This window comes from Megalops cyprinoides, chromosome 1 (assembly GCF_013368585.1).
Source record: "Megalops cyprinoides isolate fMegCyp1 chromosome 1, fMegCyp1.pri, whole genome shotgun sequence".
Classification (NCBI taxonomy): Eukaryota; Metazoa; Chordata; class Actinopteri; order Elopiformes; family Megalopidae; genus Megalops; species Megalops cyprinoides.
Genome location: NC_050583.1, coordinates 3,426,238 through 3,453,839, shown reverse-complemented (window position 1 = coordinate 3,453,839; position 27,602 = coordinate 3,426,238). Strand labels below are relative to the sequence as shown.

At 41.2% G+C, this 27,602-nt stretch overlaps 1 protein-coding gene across 1 annotated transcript; it reads right to left on the bottom strand.

The window, feature by feature from the left end:
• Positions 1–1,633: 1,633 nt before the first annotated feature.
• On the bottom strand, positions 1,634–14,802 carry LOC118782935 (adhesion G protein-coupled receptor E1-like). The gene is made up of 15 exons (XM_036536565.1): positions 14,772–14,802; positions 11,667–11,813; positions 9,502–9,536; positions 9,012–9,092; positions 7,896–8,070; positions 7,389–7,502; positions 6,821–7,002; positions 6,543–6,704; positions 5,022–5,228; positions 3,995–4,227; positions 3,590–3,656; positions 3,401–3,492; positions 2,740–2,902; positions 2,262–2,366; positions 1,634–1,639 (listed from the first exon to the last, which is right to left on the bottom strand). The coding sequence occupies exons 1-15, from the start codon at positions 14,800–14,802 to the stop codon at positions 1,634–1,636; spliced, it is 1,800 nt and encodes a 599-aa protein (XP_036392458.1).
• Positions 14,803–27,602: the final 12,800 nt, after the last annotated feature.

Genomic DNA, 27,602 nt, shown 5'->3' with positions numbered 1-27,602 from the left:
CCTTGCCCAATGATACAGCAGCAGTGTCCCAGCAGTGGAATCGAACCAGCGACCTTTTGGTTACAAGCCCTGCTCCTCACCGCTAGGCAACACTGCCCTCCCTCAGGGAAGCTGCTCCATCCAAAATACCCTTACGGCTGGGCTTTGCCATCAGCTGACCCTGACTGCACAGAGAGCTCAGGCTAATTCCACTCCAAACAATTCAATTCAAACCAGCTTTATTTGCATTGCCACACAGATGCACAGTAATGCCAAAGCAATTTTCACATAAATATGCAAAACAAAATGACAACTAACCAAAAATAAATCCATACACACACACACAGAATCACACACATATAGGCTGTGGCACTCTGATACGTACCATGCTGCTAAAGGTGCAGTGTTTCCCTCCCCCACAACTATTTGTAACGTTTCTTCATCATATTTGTCTGTAATTGTTTGCAAGTTATTACAGTGTCGGATAAAGTGCATCTCTGTTTCTGCTTAACCTGTTTCACAGTGACTACACAACCTTTCTTCTTTTGGTTTCCATGACTGTCTGCGTCCACCTTTTTCAATTGCTGAGGTGTGGTCACTGAGCCTGTACTTGGTCAGGATCTTTCTGTCACCAATAATCACTGATGACTTTCATTGACACTATATTACATTAAATTACATTATTGTCATTTCGCAGAGACTGTTATCCTGAGAAACTTACATAGTTTACAGTTTTTTTCCATTTATATAGAATGTTAACTGAAGCAATTGTGGGTTAAGTACTGTTAGGAGACAGGTTTGTGGAATGGCATGGCGTTTGTTCCGGAGACACGCAATGTGTATTCGAATACAAATGCTGGAGACAAGCGATGTGTATTTGAATACAAAGCGATGTGGCTACATCCGACCGGAGCCAAATGGCGCCTCTTGTGATCCCTATGGAGCCAATTAGGTTACAGGGCTCAGGAAATACCCAATTAGAGAGGGAGCTGTTTAGCTATGCACAGCTCCACAAGACCAATCAGAAACAGCACCCCTGCTGGTTATCATAGCTCATATGTGTGCTCAAATGTGACTGCTATTAACTGTATAAAAAATGAACTGAATTCTATACCTGTTGAACTTCTGCTCAATGCTGATGTTCCCACGGCCGGCTGTGCTAATAAACTTCCTGTCTTTTGCTACGAACATCGAATCTGCTTCTTGTCGTAACAAAACCCTTTTTGGTGTTCCGGACTTTTACTAACAGTACCTTGACCAAGGGTTCATCAGTACCATTTGGTTATAAGCCCTGCTCCTTATCGCTATGCTACACTTCTGCCCTACCTCATGTAATATTAAACCCTTTCAGTACATATACAGAATCAATGACTTTTTATCATTGCATAAAAATAATAGAAAAAATAATGCATCATTACAAGGCTTTTTGTGGTTTATAAAAACTAAACAGCAATTACTTTCGCTATTCAACACAGAAACAACGAGCAGATGAACTTTCAAAGTGCATCCTAAATGTACATTAGTCAAAATATTTTCATTGTAAATGCTTTCAAGAAAAAGTCATTTTATTCCAAAATTCATATTGGGACAGGCTCATGAGAAAAGGCACAGAGTCAGATGGCTTCTCAAATCCAGCTCCTGAAAGCATGGACTCTCACTTCTGCAAGACAGAATAAACAGACAATCATTAGCAGGACGAATGATTCACATTTAACCTCTAACCTTGTGTGATGTGTCTGGTGAAGAAAACAGTAATGGGTTTTGCTCCTCCAAGTTACTCATAAGCTTTAAGTGGATATCAGCCAGTCTGGCTGTTCCTGCTGATGCTTGCACAATTCCACATGAATTGAGAGACTGCTGATAGCCAATGACACATGACCAACAGTAACACTAAACCACAAAGTGAATGTTGTGTTGATGCTGTCGTGGTAAATCCACTCAAAGATAACAGGGAGTTGACTGTACATCTTTTCTGGTGGGTTTTGGATCTAATGACAGGTTTACAGAGCTTCATTTGCTTTTCTGTTAATGAACCTCATTGGGAAAGAAACTTTGCTCTTTCATGGAAAGTGCTGGAGATCCTGGCTGGTGGGAGAGAAATCCCTAACAGAGGATTCATCTTAGCACAGAATCTGAAACATTACAGCAACACAGAGGAAGGCTCCCATCCAAATCTGATTCCTCTCTCAGTGCATGATGGGTACATTACATGAGCTTGGATACAGGCCCTTTTCCACTGCAGAGCAGTTAATGGCACTTGGTTTCTGTCAGCTTTCACTCACTGTGGCGATCTGGGACGTTGTGAATGTCGTAAATGAGTGGGAGGACTCAGAGGGATCCTTGGAACCACAGATGTTCTTCCACCACTTCCTGTACTGTTCCTGAACCTGCAACATACACAATGGAGGAGGTAAAGGTGAGATGGAGCACAGGTACAGGCGAGACAGGTGAGTCTGGGAAGATAAATGAGATGGGAGTGAGATGCAGGTGAGACAGAGGAGATAGGATGTACAGATTAGAGACACAGGTGAGACCAAATGGGGAGGATACAGATTGGTAAGTGGGGTGGGTTATTGGTTAGAGAGGTAAAAATGGTAACACAAGAGGTGGTACAGAGGTAGAAAAACAGATAAGTGACATCAGATATAAAGGTGAGAAGAAGGAAAAGAAAATAAGGTAGATTAGCAGGTAAGGCAGACTGGTACCAGGACAGTGAGTGGGGAACAGGGGCACAAGTGGGTAGAACAGGTGGGTGTTCACCTCTTTTCTGAGGGCGCAGTGCACCAGGAAGATGAATGTGCCCTGCTGGGAGGTTATAAGCAGGAAGAGATACTCCAGCACCTTGCTGTTATTCACAAAGAAGCCGAATATCCAGGGGCAACCAAGAATGATGAACTGGAATAGTGCTTTTAACACCAACATCCTTCAGAGAGAGACAGAGAGAGAGAGAGATGGGTCTGCACCAGAGGTGTCTGATACCTGTGTCTATTCTCCCACACCTGTTTTTGGCCTTTGCTCCCTGACCTCCTCTTTTACTTGCAACTGCTTTTTCTCTAACTCTTGTCACCTACCTAAAAATTAAAATCTCTTACCTTCACCTCTCCCTTTTTCCTGTACATGACTTTTCCTAATAGTAATGTGTCTTATTGAAAAATTGTATCTTTTTATCTATTATTTTATCTCTCACATCTCTAGTTGTCCTTTTGTTCCTTGACTTCCTGTTTTACTGGCAACTGTTTTTTTTTTCCCTACCCGTAGTAACTGACATAAAATTTAAATCTCATATCTGCAGATATCTTTTTTTCCTGTACCTGTATTTTCATGCCTGTGTAATGTCATATTTTATAATGTTTCTTATTATCTATATCTATCCTCCTTTACCTGCAACTGCCCTCTCATTCCTCTACCTGTTCTCTCCTACCTGGTGTCTTTCAGTTGAGAGATTTCCTTGTTCCGGCCAGCCAAAGCAAAAAACAGGTATCCCATGATGGTAATAAAGAGGATGACATTCACCTGTACAGATCAGACAATGGTATATTTTCATCAAAAGTTTAAACAGAGTCAGACTTCAACTGGAAACAGACATCAAACAGATAAGTAAAGCACTTACTGCAAGGAGAAAACACACTGGCCCCAGAAAACTCCAGATGAGGCCCTCATTAGTCTTCAGCCAGCATCTACGATCAACCAGACTCAAAATTACAAGAGGAAGACAAAGGAAACCCAAGCATATAAATCAATCCAATCAAATCCAGAACCATGACACCAGGGAAGAACAGTTCCAGGCTGACCCAGAACAATGTCTACATAAATGTCATAGCTGCCCATAATGCTGCTAGCTTTCCACTACCCAGGAGTACTGTAATCAATGGCTTGTGAACCAGTTAATCTCGCCTCTCTGATCAGCAAATATCAAAAATTCTACTCAAGAAAATCTGCTGGGTAGAGAACAATAGTAGGTCACCCTGTAAATGCCCCGCCCCAAGCACTTGGCTCCGCCCCTCTCTGTACTTACTGGTCACTGCCGTATCCGTTGGGAACCACTCCTGCAGACACACCCACCACCAGGAAGGGGGCGCCGTAGCCAATCAGCAGTAGGAAGCCCCAGTGAATTCCTTCCCTCTGTATAATCCTGACCTCTCTCAGGTTGCGCACCAACAGGAAGAGCTGCAGAGCCTCCAGGAACATCCACACAAAGCTGGACAGGAAGAGGAAGTGCAGCACGCCCGAGATCACTGCACACACCAGCTGAGGAGGGACACATCATCATTACCACCATCATCACTGATGCCATCATCGTTATTACCACCATCATCACTGATGTCATCACCGTTATTACCATCATCATTACTGATGTCATCAGCATTATTACCATTGTACGAAACCATACCAAATTAGTTTCGTAATGATTGCTCATGTGGCACTTAATCAGAGACTCCATGATAACATTACACTATCATGTGCTCTTCATACAGGAATAACTGTAATTTATCCCTCAAAACAGATCCCAGTGGTTTGCATGACACGTAAATTAGCCTGTAGTTCTTGTAGCTACCTGGATACTGAATCTTTATCCAATGTCAGCTTGTTTCAAGCCTTTATTTATTTCTTGTGTGTTTTGACACATGGCATGATTATTTTTATTAAGGTATGGTACCACCTATAGATTAACTACAGATTTATTACTCAGATTGCTTTGAACCCATGACTATAACACATCTGGAGCAGCTGCAGTTATTTAATATGCTGTCCAGAACTTCAGCATTCTTCATTCCAATCCAATACTTGAGTAGCACCATTTAGTATTAACCTTTTATTAGCTTTTTAGCCTTTGGCAAAGGTTTAAAGTAAGTAGATTTTCAGCGTATAAATTTATAAATATCTTGATTGATACAAAGCCATTTTTAACTTTATGAGGCATCACTACAAATTAACTCTTTAGAACCATACAAACAAAACTGAGGATATCGCCAACACTGAGATTATACAGAGTGATGAGGTGTCTGATATGAGGTAAAAGTTGAGAGCTGTGGGTGGAGAACCTTGTGCTTCTGGATGTGAGAGAGGAAACTCTGCACCAGCAGGAAGAGCAGGTGGGCCAGGAAGAGGCAGATGGAGAGGTTCAGGCGTGCTGTGTTGCTGACTTTAGGGTTCCAGCGACAGAGGATGAAGGTCAGGATGGCCAGGGCCAGAAACAGCAGCCCCACTGACACTGCAATCATGCTGATCCACTTCAAGATGATGTCATCCTGGAAAAATCAATCAAAACAGAAATCCACAGAAATAATAATAAAAAAATTAGGGCTGTCAAGCAATTTAAAAAATTAATATAAAGTACATGATTTGTGATTAATTAATCTAAATTAATCGCATATATCAATATTTGCCGTGAGAAGCATTTAAAAATATTTACAGTTGTATTTATGTTTAAATTGTGCTTTATACAACAGTATAGTTCCAACCAAGTAATTTGAGGCATTCCATCAGTGCTGATATTCAGTATAACAACACTGGGACATTTAACTATATATGTATCACTCTCCTTTACAGATGTTATGATGGAATCGTTGAATACACCAATGCAAACTTAATTTGCATTTACAGACGGAGCAAATGTAGATGTGTTAACATGTATGATATAAAAGAACCTAGCTAGTCTGCAGTTGGATATGATAAATGTTTAAATGCACAGTGACATATGGGGTCAAGGGGCATCATAGAGTGGGATTATTTCTACGATTAACTAATCAAAATTAACATGTTATTTTGACAACCCTAAAAAAATGCATGGCACCTCTTACATTTCAATAACAACAGTTGAACCATGGTCTGAACACTGACTTTCTTCTCCTGTTAAATGGTTCACTAAGGAGAAGGGCTTCATTTTAGGCTCTGACAGATGAAATTTAATTCATTCCGAAATCTCCAGATCTGCCTTCTTTTTCCAAGTAATACTCTGAATATTCAACTCTCGATCCAGCCCAGTGCAGTAAAACGGTTCAGTGGTTTCAGACCAAGCCATTGCTCAACTCACAGCCAACTCCTTCAAACAGCACATCATCAGCCATATTTTCACCCAAGTCGGTTTACTTCCCTCTAAAGCAAAATGGACACAGTGGGCGGTCATGGACTCTTAGAATGCTAAAGCCATGTTTCATCCTTTCAGTTCTATTAGCCAATCATATGGATTAGATCTATAATATTTGAATATAGATTCATCTTACAACATGTAACTATAAGACGGTCCACTAGGATATCTCACAGTCTGGAATAAGGTTTGCGATGATCTTAATTGTATACATGAAAAATATTTGCTTTATAGCACTCTGGAAATTTCTTTATTATGAGCTCATATCAAATTTAATTTTATTAAGTGATTAATATCAACTAATAAGCAGTCAATGGACACCCAGTTTTACATTGAGCCAGAGAAGATTATGAGTTAGTGCTGTGTTGGCATTATTTTAGTAGCAATTCTGTCATGATCCTCTTGGTTGGGGCCCACCTAATACATCTTTTTGCATTTTCCCTGATTGGTTTACTCGTCTCCCTCCCCTCCTCACCTCAGGTGGTGTGTCCGTCTGCATGATGAGGGCGAAGGTGGATAGGTGGTTGCAGGTGCACACGGTGTGAGTGGCATTGGTCTCTGTGGCTTTACAGCCATCCACGATCCACCTGCCCTGATTCCAGTACACACAGGTGAGATTACCCTTAGGGTCCACCTGCTGAGAAAGGGAGGGAGGCTCAACATATAAGTTCACAGCAACACCAAATCAATGTGATTACAATGGAAACTTTGTTAAAGGTATTAGTGAGGGGTATGTATGGAGCAAGGACTCACTGTGAGGTGTCTCAGGGTAAAGTTGACTGGATTGGGCAATGTTGGGATTTTAGTGTTTGGGAGAAAGGCAGAGACCACACTGGATATCATGGTCTTTATGGTGTCGTTCTCTGTGTCGAAAAGTCTGGCCTTCAGCACATCCTCCATGTTGGCGTATGCTATGAAGACCACTGCTCCAGATCCTGCAGAACAGACCAACAGAACCAACACAAATCAGAAACTTAGAACACAGAACCTTCATTTAATGTAGACTTCCCTTCAGAACCTCTAAGGAACATAACCTACATACATCATCAGCCGAAGTTATAATGCTGTGTCTTGTTTAGAGGTTTGTAGTTATGTGTGAAAACCAGCCAATAAAATGATTTTTGTCAAGCTAAAATGTTACATACATGAGGATGAAACAGGAAATGGTGCTTTAAAATTTGCCCTAGACTTCAGAATATCAATTACATGCGCTGCAGATTGTGATGTTAGAAAATCAGATAAAAATGTAATAAAAAGATCCAAAAAGATCAAGTAATGAACAGAACACTGTGATTGGCTGAGGTGTGGATTCTGGATTCACCATTGTTGTTCTTAGCAATTCCAAGCAGATCAATTTCCAAAATGTTGTTTCTCGAGTTCAGCTGAGGTGTGTCTGTCAGGTTGGTTTCTGGCCCGATGGCAAACGTTTGCACCTCTGACAGAAAAGATGGAAAAAACCTGACAGTAAATGCCTTCATTGTAAATTATTTGCTTATACTGAACAATTTACAGTACTATATTACAGGCAGTCCCCACTTCACAATAATCTGGTGTTCAGAAATCAGCACTGGTGTTTGCAAAAACTCTGCTCCTAAAAGTTTTTGGACACAAAACACAGATTTATTTACATCCTTTAAAGGGAGTCGAAACAAATTTGACCAGTCAAATCATTGTATATGCTGGCCTACCTTTAACCCCAAGAGCAAAGAATAAACTGTTGAAGCATTTATTCTTAAACCAGCTTAAGGGCTTTTAATCAGAAAAGACAAACTCGCAGCATATTTCTTTCACAAAGGACTGTGCTAAACGGTTATCGGAGGGTGCAAACCTATTTGTGTGGTATTGACGCTGGCAAAGCTCTGGTGTTGTGTGGGCTTCACCAGTGCTGACGCCAGCTTCTCTGTGACCTCCAGCATGGTATCTCTCAGCTTGTCTCTGTCATTACCCTCCCTCACAGAATTCAGGGTCACATTCAGGGTCACATTCAGCAGCGTTTCCACTGTCTGTATGACAGTACAATAACACTGTTATAACATGCTAATAATGCTGGTAATACATGGTATTATCAGAGAATTAATGGCTATCACACATCATTTACACAGTAATAACATTATAATTGAGCCATATTAACAAACCTTCTAAATAACACAGCAAAAAGACAGCAGCAGTAATACTGTTGCAGTGACACAACAATCACATACACTAGGCTTGGGCTGATATCCAGTATATTATCATACACTGCGATATTTGTGGGCCCTGGTGGTATATTTCAAGTATTATATACATTATATGTTTGTATAATTTACCACAACTGTCTTTTACCTCAGCTTTCTTGGTTTATAAATTTAACCATGATTATTAGACTTGCTCTTCACAGGGAAGCATAATTCACCATTCCATTGTTATTGCATGCAAACTGTCTTACCGAAAAAAAATGGTTATTTAATGAGAGCCTGAATGAGGGTAATAAAATAATTTTAATGTAAATAGTTTCACCAAAGTTTCAACAGAGTGACTACACATATATATATATATATATATATATATATATATATATATATATATATATATATATATATATATATATATATGGGTGACAAATTAAAGGAAAACCCTGAATAAATGGGTGAAGAAACATAACAAATGCAGGCACAATTAAGCCATTAACATCCAATCATGCCCTGTGGCATTGGCACATGCTCATAGTCACTGGTCTACAGAGATGTGGAAAAAAAAAGTGACATGGTTAGATGAGTCATCCTTCATCATATTCGAGAGCATGTGTGGCGTACAGCAAGCGAACAAGGGGGAGAGTGGGGACAGACAGAGAAAGGACAGAGTAAGGATGTGGGCACTGCAACATGGCTGCCACTCTCTGTGCAGCGCTACACAGCACACTAAATACACACAGCGCAGTGAAAACGGCAGCAGATACTGAACTCACTGTGGGTGGAAGCACCAGTGAGCTGCTGTTATCTAGCAGATTAACCACAGAGTCCAACTGGCACTGCTCCTCTGATTTACCCTGGAAGAGACGACCAAGCAGAGCTGACCCTGTGGGTAATGACTTCTCAATCTCATTACTTGCAGAAGTAACAGTCAAAACTTGTAAAACACAGCAAAAAAGCCAAAAAGAAAAATTTTGTAAAATGTGCTGAGTGTGGCCAAAGGAGTGTTTACATATTCTAGAAATAAATTCAGGTAGGGAGAGTTACCCTGGGTCAGGGTAAAAAAAACTCTGGAAATAGCTTGAAAAAATCATATATATAATAATGTGTTATGGAGACACTAGGTAGCAACTGGATGAAAAACGGGGTGGAGTGGAGTGGGGGTGGGGTGGGGGGGTGGGGGGGTGGGTATTGCAATCCTTCCTCTCACTGTCACCCCCTACTGTCTCGACCCCTACATCCCACTCACAGAACAAAATCTCTCACCTCACATTCTGCTGTATTTAAGCCCTCTGTCACACCTGCAACACAAGCAATAGTAATCATTTCAAACACAGGCCTGTCTGTCTAGGGACAGTGAATGCAGATCATGAGGAATCTGATCAAACCTGGAAATGGAGCTCAGAACTGCACTTTGATTAAGACCCACAAGAGGAAGCCTTCCTCAAAAGTACCACATCAAAAGTAAAGAGTTTACATTAGCCCCACACCAATCTAAAGCAGAGTCACCCTGAAGGACTGGAGACAGGAATGCATCATTGATAATAAAAAAAATATCCGTGCGGTTATTAATGTGTCGTGAAAATATAACACAAATAAAGAAATTTAGGTCGCATGTGTCACATTTAACTGTTGATGTCCCACTCTGAATGATAGAGAAGGCAACAATTGTGAGAACTTAATGTTTCAACATGTTTGATGTTTGAAGTTTGGTAACAGCTAAATGAGGAATCAATGCAATTTTGGTCACACATTTTCATGCTTGCTTCACTTCATATTTAGGTTTTCCAACAAGTTTAAGGTGTTAACATTTAAGATATCATAGAAAGTTAATATGTAAGTGAGCCCGATATTGGGTTTGTAGCAAATGGATAACATTGTAACCTATGCCAGTTGCTGTGACTAAGTGTCTGCTTAGTCAAAATTATGTAATGTAAGAAGACTAAAAAAATATGCTTCATGCAGATTAATTATAAAATATACACAGATCCAAAAATACAACTCTTCACAGAGCCAATTTCTTATATGTATACTGTTTTATCAATAGAAAAACTTTATTTAAATTTTTATTTACTTTTCATTGCATGAAAGAATAACAAAGGAATAACAAAGGAAAAAATGAAGGATCCCCCCCCCCCCCCCCCCCCCCGAGGTACCAACACACTCTTCCTTTCTGCCATTTACACCTGGCCTCAGATCAGATCTCACAACACCAGTCATAACCTTCACCATGATTATGTCAAAAATTATCTCTGGGTCAGATGTGGCCTGAATGTAACTGTACCTCCCCCTGCACTGTCTCATACAGTGTTACTCATCTCATCTCACCTCATACTCACACGCATGAAGAGGCATTTTTAAGTTTAACCACCACGAGGGCTCTACTTACGCCACTGAAAACTAGCGTAGCTGCATGCACGTAGCACTTCCAAATGCCTTTATCATGTAAGTGAGCAAACCATGGTAAGGGAGGGTGTTTCACATTTTATTTCACATTCTATTCATTCTTCGTTAATAGAAATTCCTAAACCGTATATTTAGCCCGTGCAAGTGTATGTACATAATTACACTATATGGACAAAAGTATTTGGCCACACCTGTTTTTCAGGGTTTGGGCTAGGCCCCTTATCTCCAGTGAAGGGCAATCTTAATGCTTCAGCATACCAAGACATTTTGGACAATGCTATGCTTCCAACTTTGCGGCAACAGTTTGGGGAGGGCCATTTTCTATCCCAACATGACTGTGCCCCAGTGCACAAAGCTAGGACTATAAAGACATGGTTTGATGAGCTGGGTGTGGAAGAACCTGACTGGCCCGCACAGAGCCCTGACCTCAACCCCATCGAGCACCTTTGGGATGAACTGGAACAGAGATTGCGAGCCAGGCCTTCTTGTCCAACATCAGTGCCTGACCTCATAAATGCTCTACAGAATGAATGGGCACAAATTCCCACAGAAACACTCTAAAATTTTGTGGAAAGATTAAAGTATATGTATTTGAATACAATGTCATGACAATGTAATGGTCAGGCACCCGAATACTTTTGACCATATAGTGAATATGTTGTAAACAGAACCTTGACCTTTTTTGCCCTCTCATCAACTGCATCATGATTGGAGGCCTTCTTGGACCTTCACTGAGGCGCTCTTTTGCCAGATGAAGATAGCAAAAGCCTTTTCCTCCATGTAAAGAGGGAATTTCTGTAGCTTGGGAAACAAAATCTCTGATTGATCTTTGCAGGACACATTAATGTGGGCCTTCAGAGGAGACTTTGATCTGCATGGTGTTCCCAGCTCCCCTCTCCACTCACCTGTACAGGTGGTGACTGCCTGCTTCCACTCCACACTCACCTGTACGAGTGGTGACTCCAGGCTTCCCCTCCCCACTCACCTGTATGGGTGGTGACTCCCAGCCTCCCCTCCCCACTCACCTTTGCAGGTGGTGACTCCCAGCTTCCATTCGAGCCCCGGGCTGGGAATGAATCCCTCCTTACACTCGCAGGTGAAGCTGCCAGCGGTGTTGCTGCAGGTTGCGTTTGAGCCGCAGATTGTAGCATTCTCCCTGCATTCATCCACATCTACACAAAGCAGAGAGGAGAAGCACTACATTTCAAAGATGGCACTAATGTTTCAGTAGCTGTGCAGCTATGAATGCACACTTGTGAGTATATTTGCATGAGCATGTCTGCCAAGTGACTAATTGTACATGTATGTGTTTAAAGGACTAGATTCACACTGCTGGCTGTGAAAGGGTGTCTGGTCAGGGACAGACAGGTTTAAGGTGCAGTGCTGCACTCCTTAAAGATTTTGGCGGAGTTTAAAGAGGCTTTTGGGCTGCAGCCCTTTGCTGTTTTTTTTTCTTCTGCTCTCATGACTCACAATCTGTTCTCTCCTCAACCTTCACTAAAAGGGTCAGTATTTCATATTTGGTGCAATAATGGAATACAAACTGAGAATTGCTCGCTGCTGATTTTACTTGTCGTATCACAATGTGGTATGGATAATGTGATCCAGTGACTGTGTGATGTATGTTAATGTATGTACTTGACTTCCCTTAGTTTTGTAGGCTACTTTCAGATAGCAGGTTTACTGAACAAAAATCATTCTCACTTAATATGACCCTCTTAGACCCTCTTATGACCTCCACCAGCTGCAGTGTGCCCAGCAGCCAATTACTCCCTTTAGAGAAAGTCACATGACCCACACCTCCATGCTCTTGAAAACCAGAGGTTCATACTTTTACCCAATGTGTTTGACAGCTGTTACATGAAAACTATATACAGTTACTAGAGAAACAGCGACCAAGTTCTGTCCTGTGATGTTTCTGTGTGTCAGAATGCATACTTTTATCCCTCATTTCCAACAGCCCCTATATTAATATTAAGCTCTTATTTCCACTGGATTTTGATGTTCTGTTTCATTATGAAAGAAAAGTTTTTCATCATGCTACCATTCATCTGGTTGAACAGTATGCAAAATATGCATTTTTTAATGTTCCCATAAAATAGACAGCTTAATTTTTGCTTAAAAAACATAAAAAATGATCTGGGGGGAGCAGACCCCCAGCCCCTCACAGATTGTTTTATTAGAGGAGGAGGCCCCTGATTGGACATTTTGCCAGTGGTCTCAGACCTGCAGTGCTGTCAAAGTGAGGAAGAGGAGCTGCAGTGCTGTCAAAGTGAGGAAGAGGAGCTGCAGTGATGTCAAAGTGGGGAAGAGGAGTTCAGGGGAGAAGAGAGAGAGATGTTCTGATGAGAACCTGAAAAGAGGAAGAGACAGATGAGACCGTGGTGCAGGACTGACAGTTGATGACAGTTAGAAAAAATTAGAAAAATGTATCCGTAGATCATAAAACCCCACTTCCTGAGTGCTGAGACACTTCTGCTTTCCCTTTGAATGAGAGAGTGATGTTCCTTTGTGGCTCGGAGCACAGAACTTTAAGAGTACATGTATATGGAAATAGAGCAGAAATGTTACACAAGTTCATTATGTCAATGATGATTTTTTTAATTAATTATTATAATTGGTTATTGCATTTATTCTTATGACATTGTAACCCAGCAACAGGCCCAACCCCAACTCTTGTTATCATTATCTCTATCTGTTGAAGGGGTGTGTCTGTTTTCTATGTATGAGAGTGCATGTTTCCTTGGCACTCAGAGTGCAGAACTTCCTCCGAGCCCATGTCATATTTCTGCTTTCTTTTAGCATTGATATCTGCTAAGATGCACTGTAAAAGTTTTTCTATTTAATGATTGTGGCTGATCACTGCATTTGTTCTTGTGGCATTGCAATCCAGCAACAGGTCCAGACACAACCCTTCTGTAAAACTCTGTATGTTACTGTGTTCCTTTATGGAGCAAGAGTTGTTGGTTGGGGGTACTGGGGGTCAGGAACAGCATTACTAATGCAATGAGGGAGTGATGTGGTGGGGTGGGGACATTTGAATGACTGCTGAAGGAATTATGGGTTGAGATCTTGGGGAAAGAGTGCAAGATAGTTAGACAGATAGTTTGGGGGAAAGGGGGAGAGAAAGACACACACAGAGAGAGAGAGAGAGAGAGAGAGATTAGCAAAAGTACAATAAATAAAATCAGATTGCAGCCTCTAAATGCAATCACAGTGCATCTACAGCCCAGCAGTAGTTATCTGTGCAAACACTCATTTCTTCACACAGTGACAAGCATTGTTTTCCAGTTCTGATTAGATTCTTGCAACTCAAACTAATGTCATTGCAAAAGTATGTATTGCTGACTTTATGATTCAATGCATAATTACACCTGATAGTGACTCCTCTTCCCTCATATCCTGTGGTGGAGTTCACAGAATATTGGGCTGTCAATCACACAAGCGAATGAATGTAAAAAAAATACTTCATGGTTTCAAATCACTGTGCTGGTCAGAATAAACTGAGAGAGGTCATTCTCAAAGAGAGATCAATGCGCTCCCATGTATCAGCTCCATAAACCTCATTTTCAAAAGTTTTCACTCCCCAAAGAAAGTGCTATTTTTCTAATGACTGGACCTTTCTTCATCCATGAAATGAATGCAGTGTGTGCATCTGTAAACTTTATTTGTAAACAGTAAGTCCCATCCACATGATCCTTCAGCATCTGATGTTTGTCAACGTAATGGAAATACCTGTCATCAAAAGCACACACCTGTGCAGGTCCACTAACACAGAAATCCTCAAATGCTAAAAGTAAGGCAACAAAATAACGCTACAAAGTAACGTTACAAAATAACGCGTTACTGTAATCACATTACATTTGCCTGTAACGCGTTACTGTTCTAAATTCAGTAATCACACTACAGTTCCCAACAGTGCGCGCGAAGATTACTGAATTCTCCTATAGAGGTTATGCACTGACGTCACTTTCCCACCGGACTACGCCCCCTCAGTCGGACTGAGTGGCAAAACATGCTGCAACATGGCTGCCTTTAGTAGGGGAAACTGCGAAACCGGGAGTAACACAAACGATTATCTGCTTAAATTAAAGGCAGTTGGACTCCACAGTGATCCTTACACAACTTACCAAAGAACCAGTGGTCCATGGACATTGACATGTCGCCAGGAATCGGGTTTCCTGACATTTATATGTACCTGATTTCGACGGTGGGGAAATACACAAAGCAAAGTCTGAAGGCATACAAAAGCCGGGACATTCTAAAATGCTTAACGTGGCTTAATGTTCCAAAACTGCCATCAATGATCACCAAATTTCTCTCCGACATCTTTTGCTAGAAACACTTACCCCTGTCAAAGCCGAAATCCTAGGAGTATGGTCGTTATCTTACGTTAAGCGTTTTCCTCTCCATTAACGCCCATTATAAGGAAAAAGCTTAACGTGGCTTAATGTCCCAAAACAGCGATCAGTGATCACCAAATTTGTCTGACACTATCAAAAAAAGCAAAACTCTCCATTGACGCAAATGATCAGGAAAACGCTTCGTAGCTTAATTTTCTAAACAGCGATCAACTAACAAAAAAGCAAGAGGACAGCACAGTAACGTCGGCCTAAATACCATATTCCTTGGGTTTTAGTTTTTCTTTTTTGTGACAAGAGATGTCCGAGAGAAATTTGGTGATCATTGATCGCTGTTTTGGAACATTAAGCCACGTTAAGCCGTTTCACCTTAAGCGTTTTAGAATGTTCCGCAAAAGCTTGGTCGTATTTCATGGCGGGATTTGTTGGCGAAATTAAAGTGACGAGGACACCAATGGATATTCTGGTTGTATTTGGACAGTTTTGTAAAAAAAAAAAAAAAAAAAACGTTTTATTACAACTTTTATTTGGCAAACTGTAAGCTAAACGTATCAGTGTGTCACGGAAGTGACTGGGACACAAACGCAGACCACGCGATTCTCAGGTTCCGGGCGTTTATTGAAAACGGCAGGCAGTTCGTACGATCAAAGACAGGCAGGGTTCAAAACACAGAGAAGCAGTCCGGGGGCAAATCCAAGTCGGGGAATCGGAGCAGACAGGGTCAGGAACCAGGCAGGCGAGAAATCAGGCGATCGAGTCCAGGCGGCAGGCAGTATCGTAAGCGGGATGCAGGCAGGAAAAGGGACAAGGGCAAAACACAGGAACAAACTACGGCGGGGACGAAACAGGTCAAAACACTGACACGAACTAGCAACAAGACAGAGACACGCAGGTAAGATATAGGGCTGGGGTGACGAGGAGATGGGATGCAGGTGGGCAGGCAGGCAGGTGAAGGTGATGGGGCCATCAGGCGGTCGGAGAGCAGGCGGGAAGTGGGGCGGGGCTGGAACACATGGAAAACAAAAAGCACATGGACAGGGAAAAACAAAACACCACAGCTAAGGGGGCAGAGCTCTGACACAGCGCCTGGATTCCAGTTGTTTCTGCGAACTGCAGCGATCCTTTTGCTTCTCTTTTCTTTAGCTTTAGGAAGTCTGTAAAAAGATTTCTCCGATTTCTTGTTGAATATGTTTGTACAGTCAATCGCACAACAGCTCTTTCCCAGTTTAGATGTGTTTTTTGTGGCATTCAAGCTGAACGCTAGGCCTATTTTTGAGGCAATTAATATTTTTATTTTGTTTTTTTTAATTAATATTTTTATTTTGTTTTATATAGGCTATTGATATCGGCAAGTTTTTTTTTTTTTTTTTGAGACTTATAGCCTGCTGCCAGTGCCGCATTGATATGGCCACTTGAGAGTTGTACCGTCATTCAGACATAGTAACTGTTCTTGCCGTGACATTTTTCCTGTGAAATGCTCTTTAGGTTTTCACCAACTTTGTAGTCGGCTTTGTGGTAGCCTGTTTTATTAAAGAGCATAAACGAAAGACTTGTGTTGTCTTCCTTATTACAATAGCAATTTGTTATATGTGTGCACGTGTAGGCCTAAGGTTTAAGGTTTGGATATAGGCTGTTGCTGAGTAACGCAAAAGTAACGAGTAATGTAACAAGTTACTTTCCATAGGGAGTAAAGAAGTAATGTATAAAATTTTTCAAAGTAGCGAGTAATGTCTAATACATTACTTTTTTTGAGTAACGACCCCAACACTAGTGATTCCTGGTATTAGTATAAAGATTTACTGATTATGGGCCAAACCTGGCTGTGTAATAATGGTTATATTTAAAGGAGGTCTTGACTACAACAACAGGCGTGAAGAATCACAAAGGGGTTTTTGTTTTTGGTAACGCAAAAGTACTGTAACGAGTTACTTTTCTCAGAAAGTAGTGCTGTAATGTAACTAGTTACTTCTTAATGGCAGTAACTTTGTAACGTAATTAGTTACTTTTAAAAGTAACATTCCCCAACACTGTTTATTGCCTATGATCTCTGTAGAAGTGGATTTTATGCTGATTCTCACTGTTTATCACTGCTGAGGTTTTGTGCTTTCAGATCACAGCACTGATGTATCAAATCATTTTATTTTAAAAGTCGCATGAGCAGGATGTGTAATCATGTGACCCTTCCAAACAATGTTACATATTGTTTTCATTTAAACCTGCATTATACTTGAATGTAGCAGATATTGATTATCTGTCTCACTTGTTACTTGTTGTTTTAATCAAAAGAACATAGATGTTACAGAACAGACCAGACATTGATAATCTGTGTCACTGGGTCAAAGTGTGGACACTTGTTTCTATCATGCAGTTTTAACCAAATGAGCCATTTACATCTCCTAAATTCAGCAGAACTCTGCATGTGTCGTGAACATGAAAGAGGTCAGCAACTCTGTGAGCGAATCCCAAGCCCCTGTCCTCATCACACAACCAGCTCTAATGACCAACATAGTTACCAGTGGAGCTAAAGGCATTTTGCCCCTGACTCCATAGGCAACAACGCCAGCTAACCGGAGTCTCAGGGAGTGACACCACTACTGAAAGTGCTCTGCTACCTGCTACTCTAACGTTACTTACGTATACATACAGCATTCATGGGAAAATAATATAAAATATAACATATATTTAATTAAACATAAAAATAATTTTAAAATGCAACATAAAAAGTAGCATCACTTTGCATACCGTATTCATGGGAAAATAATATTCACTTCATATTTTACAGTCTATGTTTCAATACTTCTCAGTCTCAGTACCTGTAGTAGGCACTGTGAGCTGTAGAAATATTTATTTCAATTTAAACTCATTAATTTATGTTATTATGCAGAATGGTTTACAAAGTAAGAGAGCAAAGTGCCTCCAAAAAAGCTGCAGGAAAGAAGGATCATACTGAACAGAGCTGCAGATGCCTCAGTCCATCACACAGGGCTGTGGTAACTAGCGCTAACATAAACACCTGCACGCTACAATAGACTCACTGCATCAGTTATAACTCTCTGCACAAACTGCACAAACTGATTAGCAAGAAAAGGATTTAGACCCTTACCTTTCTCCACTTTCAGCTGTACTTCATGGTCATTGTCAGAACTCATAGATATATCAACTCCACACCAGTGTATCCCAGCATCCTCTTGTGTCAGTTTGTCGATTTTAACAGTGAAGTATCTCCTTACAGTGTCGTCATACAGGGAAAATCTTCCATCTTGCACCCAAGTGTTCTGTTTCTTAGTTCCAATTAGATCTTCACAGAGCAACGTGCTCCCACCTTTGCAGAAGTATTTCCTGTTGTCTTCATGACCCTGTGGATAATCACACCTGATGCTGACTGCTCCTCCCTCATATCCACTCACTGTGATGGAGCTCACACAACACAGAGCTGTCAATCAAACAGGGAAAATGTTATATCACTTTGCTGAACATAAATTTCATATATATATATATATATATATATATATATATAAAAATACATACATATGTGGATATAACATTCTCCTATGTAAAAAAGAGAATTATTGCTTGATGCTGGATATTGTATTCAGTTTTAAAGTTACATAAACAAACTTCTCCCAACACCCTCAGGTCTTCTAATGGATCTGTGCCCACCTGAGTGTTTGGATATTTGCAGTTGTATAGATGAGAGAGGAACATGTGAGGACTTATATGTATTATATGAATCTTAAATAGGAAGCATATGTTTAATTTTGAAGTTTTTCAGCATAATGTTATGGCCTGAGGTATAATGGTGTCATCAAATTCTTATGAATGCTTGGGCATTGTTGCTGTCATATTATTTAGTAACACAGTGTTGAGTGACTATTTGTCAGTGTACTAGTGGTATTTTTTTTTTTACATTTTTAAACAAATTCATTTGAGTGTAACATCATTTGATAATACAATGTCAAGCAAAATATTCAGTGCATATATTTAAATTTAGTGCTCAGTCACAATATGGAGTGAAATGTGTTGCAGTCAAGAAAAACTTGACTAACCTGTTAGACAGAAGGTGACAATAAGGAGGTTCCTCATGCTGAGCTCTGGCTCCCAGTTACTCCCAGTTATTCCTAGTGCCTCCAGTCCTTTCCCTTACAGAGTATCTCTCCTTCACTTTCTCTCTCTCTGTCTCAGTTTGTTCTCTCCTCCTCTGTTCAGTTCAGTCTTTACATCAGTCTGCAGCTCAGAGTGTCAGCAGCTGTGTGTGGAGAGACATGGTCCCGCCCTCCTCCTTCTCTTCCCCCTCTCCCAGCTCCCTCCCTCCTCTCTCTCTCTGCTCTCCCTCATTCACATACACACTGCGCCCCCTGCTGGAGTCCCTGGGTCACTGCTTCACTCACAGTGCTGACACTGTATTGTCTAGCGCTGATTCTCAATCCTGCTCCTGGGGCCCCCCCTGCTCCGCACATTTTCCATCTTTCCCTGCTCTACCTACCTGACTGAACTCATCTGTGCCACTTTTGATTAGCTGAGCACACCTGATTTAATCAAGAGCATGTTTGGAGCAAGGATAGAGTTTCAGGACAGGGGGGCTCCAGGAGGTGGATTGAGAAACACTGGTCTAGATGAACTGTGAGTGAAGCATTGTTTTTTTTCTTCTTCTCTGTTTCCCTGTCTGTCTTTGTGCACTTTAGTTTGGTTATTTTTTTTATTTTTGAGGTAAAAAACCACCATGGAGGTTTCAGTTTACACATGAGCTTGTTTGATGTGGCAAAATTGGTTGAATCCTGTTCTTGTCAGCATTTCCACTAAGAAATTGTGAATCATTTTCTGTCTTTTTGCTGCTTGATGTCTGAAGTGTGTGCATACAGCAGCTGGGCTTTTAGTTGTTTATTTATGGTGAAATATTCTCACACAGAACTGCAGGAAGCAGGAAGCAGCAGCTTCTCACCAGGCAGGAAATGCAGCTCAAACACTTGTGTGCCAGAGACCTGAGCAAACCTCAGAGAATCCTGCTTGGTGTCCCCTTCTGTGCTGAGGGTGACTTCATAAGACCACATTATCGAGTGTATTGCAGGTTGTATGTTATTTCATTCACCACCAAAATCAGACAAAGATGCTGTCAGAACTTACTGATATCAGAGAGCATTAATTAAGCATTAGGGTCTTCACTGGAGTTCACTGTTGGCTTATTGGAGGATCACATTTTTAACTCGCCTTAGCTCTCTTGCATGAGTGTGGAGATTGTTGTGGTGAGCCAGACTTTTTGCACAACTAACAATTCCAAAACAGCAGTTCGATTCCCTGCTGGGAAAGTATTGCCTCTACCCTTGGGCAAGGTACTTTACCCAGAATTGCCTCTGGAAGTATCCAGGGGTACAAATTGATAACATGTAAAAAATTATCAGTGTGGACATTGGATATTATGCTCTGGATAAGAGTGTCTGCTAACTGATAATTATATAATGTAAAACAGAGGTGTGTAAAGGATTGCACATTAAGCCCCGCCTCTCTTTCTGAAGGTGTGATTTCTGCACAGTGCTTTCTCTTCACCAGCTTCAGTATGTCCAGCAGCCAATTATTGCCTTTAGAGAATGTCACATGACCCACACCACAGTTCTGACTGGATCACATGTGCTGAGGAATGTACTTTCAACCTGTGCAATGAAGCAGTCAGATGAGTATTTACCAGTCACAAATACATACAGTGAGCAAAGCCAGAGCAGCGCCTTATTGGAAACTTCATGCTTCCTCTGACAGGGTTTCCCACTTTGCTTACTGTACTGATAGATTCATCTCTGTATGTTGAAAATATTTCTCTACAGGTATGTCAAAAATATTTCTGAATATTGAGGGTTTTTGCTGAGAATACACCACAGGGCTAAAAAAGAGGAAGACTCTGAGAAGACAGCAGTGTGGTGACCAAGTTCAAGAGAAAAAAGCATTAGATAAATTCTTTTTTTTTTTCTGTTAACGCAGTAAGTGACACAGCAGTGTGTTTCCTATGTGAGTGTGATGTTTCTGTGTGTCAGAATGCAGGACTTGCTCTGTGGTATCAGGGGTAACAGGGGTTAGTATAACCAGGACTCAAGAAAAAAGAAGTCTGTTCTGAAATTTTTTTCACTTTAATGGACTGAGAGAAATTTCCCCTCAGTGTGGGGGAGATCTCTCTCACAAAGGGAGGAATGTTGTGGGGAGAGGGGATGCTGTAGATGACTGAGGAGAGAGAGAAATTAACCAGTGGCTGGGTCTCATCTGCAGTAAAGAAGTAGAACTGGGCAGATTAGAAGAGCGATCATGGTGAGATGATCTGCATTATATTACAGATTTATGTAATAAATGTGTAATAACATGAAATGTAATAACATTAAACTAATACATGTCTGAGGTAGCAGGTTACCTCAATGGTGAAAACATACAGTATTCTGAATAAATGCATTTTTGCCACTAAAAAAATTTACTTTTAGATTAAGCTGTGTGTACTTCAAAGTGGGCAAACGGCTGAACAGTGCAATCCCCTGTAGCAGAGGACATTTTAAACCTGAACTTGCAGAAAGTCTCAGTCTTTATCAGTGTCTTTGTCTCTGTCATCATTTGGTGGTCTCCAGCTCAGACTGGTCAGTGGGAGCACTTCCTGTTCTGGGAGAGTGGAGGTCTACCTCGATGGCCAGTGGGGAACAGTGTGTGATCATGGCTGGGATATGGATGATGCTGCAGTGGTCTGCAGGCAGCTGGGCTGTGGGAGTGCTCTGGCTGCTCCAGGTGATGCCTATTTTGGAGAGGGGAACGGTCAATAATAATAATCTGGGCAATTGCATTGGGTTGAATACACTATGTGGTAGATATAGCTTTACAAGTGCGTATGCACAGATGTAAGATTTGTATATGAAAGTAAATATTGTTATACATATGTATTTCCTCATGGATAACGTTTCTGCAACTAACATTTTTTATGGGCTCTCGGACATGGCGAGAGTTAGTGATGGGGAATGTGGAAAAGGACATGCAGGGTTGATTGAGGGGCATTCAACCCGATCAGAGACTGACTTGCTGACCAATCGCGTTGGAAGCGTTGGAACCCTTTGTGTCTGTGGGGAGTACGTCACTTCTTGTTGTAGTACACCAGTGCAGTAGTAAGTGACTCGCTGAGCAAAGTTTCTGGTCGCGTAAGACTTCCGGTTTGGACATACACGAGCCATCATGTCACTTGTTGTGAATGTGTGCGTTCAGATACAAGTAAGTTATGTCCACACTACAAATGTTATTCGGGTGTAACAGTGAAAAGGTTTGTGATTTGTAATACGATCATAAGCTACAATGCTAGCTAGCTAGCTAGCGAATTTACTGTGTTTCCAATGTTATCCCCTTGTGTGCTGCAATGCTAGCTAGCTAGCGAACTTACTTGCTATGCTTTCCAATGTTATGTCCTCGTTCAACGAACGTGCTCAGGGCTAGAATGTAGCAGATGTTATTGTCATAATTCAGTAGTTTAGTTATACTCGCTGTGTGACAGTTGCAGTAATCTAGCACTCATGCAAGCAGCGGTACCATACTGTTCACCTTTGCTTTACTGTGGGTGCCAATACGCGCATGCGCACTACACATGTAGCGTTGTATAATCGCATCGCTCCAGTGCGTGCTGGATTTAGGTTATACCGTGTTGCGCAACTCCCCGTAGGCATCATTGTTTACATTGATACTGTGAATAATGTGAATATCGCTGTCATTGTTAATTAAGCCATGTTGATTATTGTTTGTAAGGTAGTTTAATGTATCTTATTTCCCTTTCAAGTTAATAATGTTGTTTCTTATTTGATTTACAGAACCACACACACACACACACACACACACAAACCCACAAATATTCAAACTGGAACAGACCCTAGAGGACGGATCACTACCTCTGCCTCAAGTGATTCTAACCGGATCCCCTGCAGTGATTCTAACCATCTGGAACTAGCACATAGTGGCATGTGAACAGCAACACGTGTCCCTCTGTCAGCGTAAATGTGTATAGAGAAAGCGGTGAATTGTGGACACATTCTTTCTAGGCCTGCTCAGCCTCTAAACCACCTCCACACAATAATATGCATTTAGCACACACTCTTATCCGGAGCGACTCATTTAGGTTACAATTTTACCCATTTATACAGCTGGATATTCATTGAGGCTACTGTGGGTTAAGTACCTCGCCCAATGATACAGCAGCAGTGCCCCAGCAGGGGAATCGAACCAGCAACCTTTCAGTTACAAGCCCTGCTCCTCACCACTATGCTACACTGCCCTCCCTCAGGGAAGATGCTCAATCCAAGACACGCTCACGGCTGGGCTTTGCCATCAGCTGACCCTGACTGCACAGAGAGCTCAGACTGCTTCCACTCCAAACAATTCAATTCAAACCAGCTTTATTTGCATTGCCATACAGATGCACAGTAATGCCAAAGCAATTTTCACATGAATATGCAAATAAAATGACAATTAACCAAAAATAAATCCATACACAAACACAGAATCACACACATATAGGCTGTGGCACTCTGATACGTACCATGCTGCTAAAGGTGCAGTGTTTCCCTCACCCACAACTATTTGTCTCTAATTGTTTGCAAGTTATTTCAGTGTAGGATAAAGTGCATCTCTGTTTCTGCTTAACCTGTTTCACAGTGAGCACACAGTCTTTATTCTTTTGGTATCCATGACTTTCTGCGTCCACCTTTTTCAATTGCTGAGGTGTGGTCACTGAGCCTGTACTTGGTCAGGATCTGTCTGTCATTAATAATCACTGATTAGACAATGACAGTATATTACATTAAGTCAAATTGTTATCATTTCACAGATGCTATGATCCTGACTGACTTACATAGGTCACAGTTTTCCCATTTATACGAGATATTAACTGAATCAGCTGCGGGATAAGTGCCTTGATCAAGGGTTCATTAGCAGGGAATCGAACCAGCAACCTTTGGGTTATGATCACTGCTCCTTATTGCTATGCTACACTGCTGCCCTACCACATGTAATATTAAACCCTCTCAATACATACAGATACACAGAATCAATTATTTATTTTCACTGCAATAAAAATAAAAATAAAAAAAACACTGAATCATTAAAGAGCTTTTTAAGCTTTGAATCTTTATGCTGAAATAGAAACTAAACACCCATTCACCTCATTAGCTTATTCAACAAAAAATGAGGAGCAGATGAACTTTCAAAGTGCATTTTAAATACACATTAAGTAGAAGTATTTTGAGTGTAAATTGTTGAACGAAAAAGACATTTTTATTTCAGAGTTCATATTGGGACAGGCTCATGAGAAAAGGCACAGAGTCAGATGGCTTCTCAAATCCGACTCCTTAAAGCATGGACTCTTACTTCTGCAAGACAATAGAAAGAGACAATCATTAGCAGGACAAATGAACTCAGATCATGGTTAGGATCTATGGTATAATCCCCTGATACTGCTCCCTGGAAAAGATCTATGGCTTTAATATGTGCTAATTACCAACATAATAAAGGCTTTCAGTATGTCCTTGATGTGGTGCCAAATGTCCAATACAAAAATGTTCATGTTTTTTCTCAGATTTAACGTCTAAGCTTGTGCGGCATGTCAGGTGATGAAAACAGTAATGAGTTTTGCTCCTCCGAGTAATCCTCATAATCCTGAGTCATTCCTGCTGATGCTTGCAAGGTTTCACATGCATTGAGGGACTGCTGATAGCCAATGAAAAATGATAACCAATAACACTAAATGGCCAAACCAATGTTTCTCGCATCACAATTAAGTAGTAATGAAAATTAAGTGGGTGCAGCCATCTTGGCTGCAGAGACCTCGCCCCCCTTACATTTCACCCCCCTGCAGTGGAAGTGAGTGGATTTTTGGAATTTTAAACTGGGGAGTCAACCACTCTTAACATGAATATGAATATGAATATGAATCATACGTAACTCCATATGTAGCCAAAGCATGTGCAGGTGGCCATACCGTCTCTACTGAGAATCATTTCAGGATGTTTCAGTTTGTGGTGTTTTTAAACCTGAATTTAGGTACACTGAGGAGTCCTGCAGGCTTCTGTCAGCTTTCACTCACTGTGATGCTCGAGAAAGTTGTGAATGTCTTGGAGGAGTTAGAGGAGTCAGAGGCATCGCTGGAGCTGCACAGGATCTTCCACCACTTCCTGTACCATTCCTGAACCTGCAACACACATAGGAGGAAGTAAAGGTACAATAGAGCACAGGTACAGCTGTGACAGGTGAGTCTGGGAAGATAAATGAGATGGGGGTGAGATGCAGGTGAGACAGAGGAGATAGGATGTACAGATTAGAGACACAGGTGAGACCAAATGGGGAGGATACAGATTGGTAAGTGAGATGGGTTATTGGTTAGAAGTAAGAGTGGTAAATTAATGAATGACAGAGAGGAAAAGACACAGGGTAGTAACATCAGGCATAGAGGTGAGAAGAAGGAAAAGAAGATGAGTTAGATAAGCAGGTAAGGCAGACTGGTACCAGGACAGTGAGTGGGGAACAGGGGCACAGGTGGGTAGAGCAGGTGGGTGTTCACCTCTTTTCTGAAGACGCAGTGCACCAGGAAGATGAATGTGCCCTGCTGGGAGGTTATAAGCAGGAAGAGATACTCCAGCACCTTGCTGTTATTCACAAAGAAGCCGAACATCCAGGAGCAACCAAGAATGATGAACTGGAATAGTATTTTTACCACCATCATCCTTCAGAGAGAGAGAGAGAGAGAGAGAGAGAGAGAGAGAGAGAGAGATGGGTTTGCAACACAGGTGTCTTATACCTGTATCTATTTTCTAACACCTGTATTTGTCCTATATTTTCCTGTACTTTTTCTTGCAACTGTTTTTGATCTATCTGTTGTCGCCTAGCTAAATTCTCTTACAAACACCCGTCCTCTCGTTCCTCTACTTGTTCTCTCCTACCTGGTGTCTTTCAGTTGAGAGATTTCCTTGTTCCGGCCAGCCAGAGCAAACCACAGGTGTCCAGTGATGGTAATGAAGAGGATGGTATTCACCTGTACATGTCAGATAATGGTATATTTTCATCAAAAGAGAGTCAGACTTTAACTGGAAACAGAAATCAAACAGATTACTCAAGTACTTACTGCAAGGATAAAACACACTGGCCCCAGAAAACTCCACCTGAAGCCCTTATCAGTCTCCAGCCAGCATCTACGAACAACCAGACTCAAAATTACAGGAGGAAGACAAAGGAAACACAATCACACAAATCAATCAAATCCAGTCCCGTATGGAGTCAAGTCCAGAACCATGAAACCGGGGAAGAACAGCTCCAGGCTGATCCAGAACAACGTCTACATAAATCGCATAGCTGCCCATAATGCTGCTAGCTTTCCACTACCCAGGTGTTCAATCAATGGCTTATGAACCAGTTAATCTCGCCTCTCTGATCTGCAAACATCAAAAATTATCAATAATACTACTGAAGCAAGAAAATCTGCTGGGTACAGTCTTCTCATGTTACAGAACAATGGTAGGTCACCCTGTACATGCGCCCGCCCCATCCCCTTAGCCCCTCCCCTCTCTGTGCTTACTGGTCACTGCCGTATCCGTCAGGAACCACTCCTGCAGACACACCCACCACCAGACAGGGGAAGCCGTAGCCAATCAGCAGCAGGAAGCCCCAGTGAATTCCTTCCCTCTGTATAATCCTGACCTCTCTCAGGTTGCGCACCAGCAGGAAGAGCTGCAGAGCCTCCAGGAACATCCACATAAAGCTGGACAGGAAGAGGAAGTGCAGCACGCCCGAGATCACTGCACACACCTGTGCACATGTCGACATCATCATTACCACCACCATCACTGATACAAAGTTAAAAAATGCAAACCGTGTATAATGCTATATACCCTGCCCTTACATTCAATCAACAGTTGTCTGCAAAATTCATTTAAAAATAAATGTAAGTGCTAATTTTAACAATACAAATCCTTTCTTCACTTTTATTCATTTTAGTAATCGGTAATTAGTAACTCTCCAAAGTATTTGTGAAGGAAAACAAACAACACTGGCAATTAACTGTGAGGCAAGTTGCCTAAGTGATAAATGCTGACACTTCAGACTGTTTCCTTTCGGTTGATTTCTGATAGAAATATAAAATACAGTGCAGTAATATATTATGGATTACACCACACTGTAGATAATTTAAGTAGTTTAACCACTAGATTCCAGTTAAAGTGTCTGTAAAGTCACCTTTGATATTAATAAATAAGCCCATTCAACATTCAGTTTCAATTTTACATTCTACGTTAGCTTGAATTAACAACAAAGGATACAGGATAACAACAACAGTGCTGAATTATTCAGGCAACAAGTAGGTGTTACATTTGCTCTTGTAAATGGATACATAGAGGTAAACCATAATAAATGGCAGCCCTAATGTTAGTGTTTGTACACAAAATACTAAAAGGGAACTTGTCAAACTTGATACCTTGTGTAGTTATGTTTTAGTAATATTGTAACATTTTTTGTATTACATCACGTTACCAAAGCAATTGTAAGTTGCAAATATAAGCACCTTTGGAGCAAATGGGTCCCTGTGCTACAGGATTGCCCATTATTCCACTTGTTGAC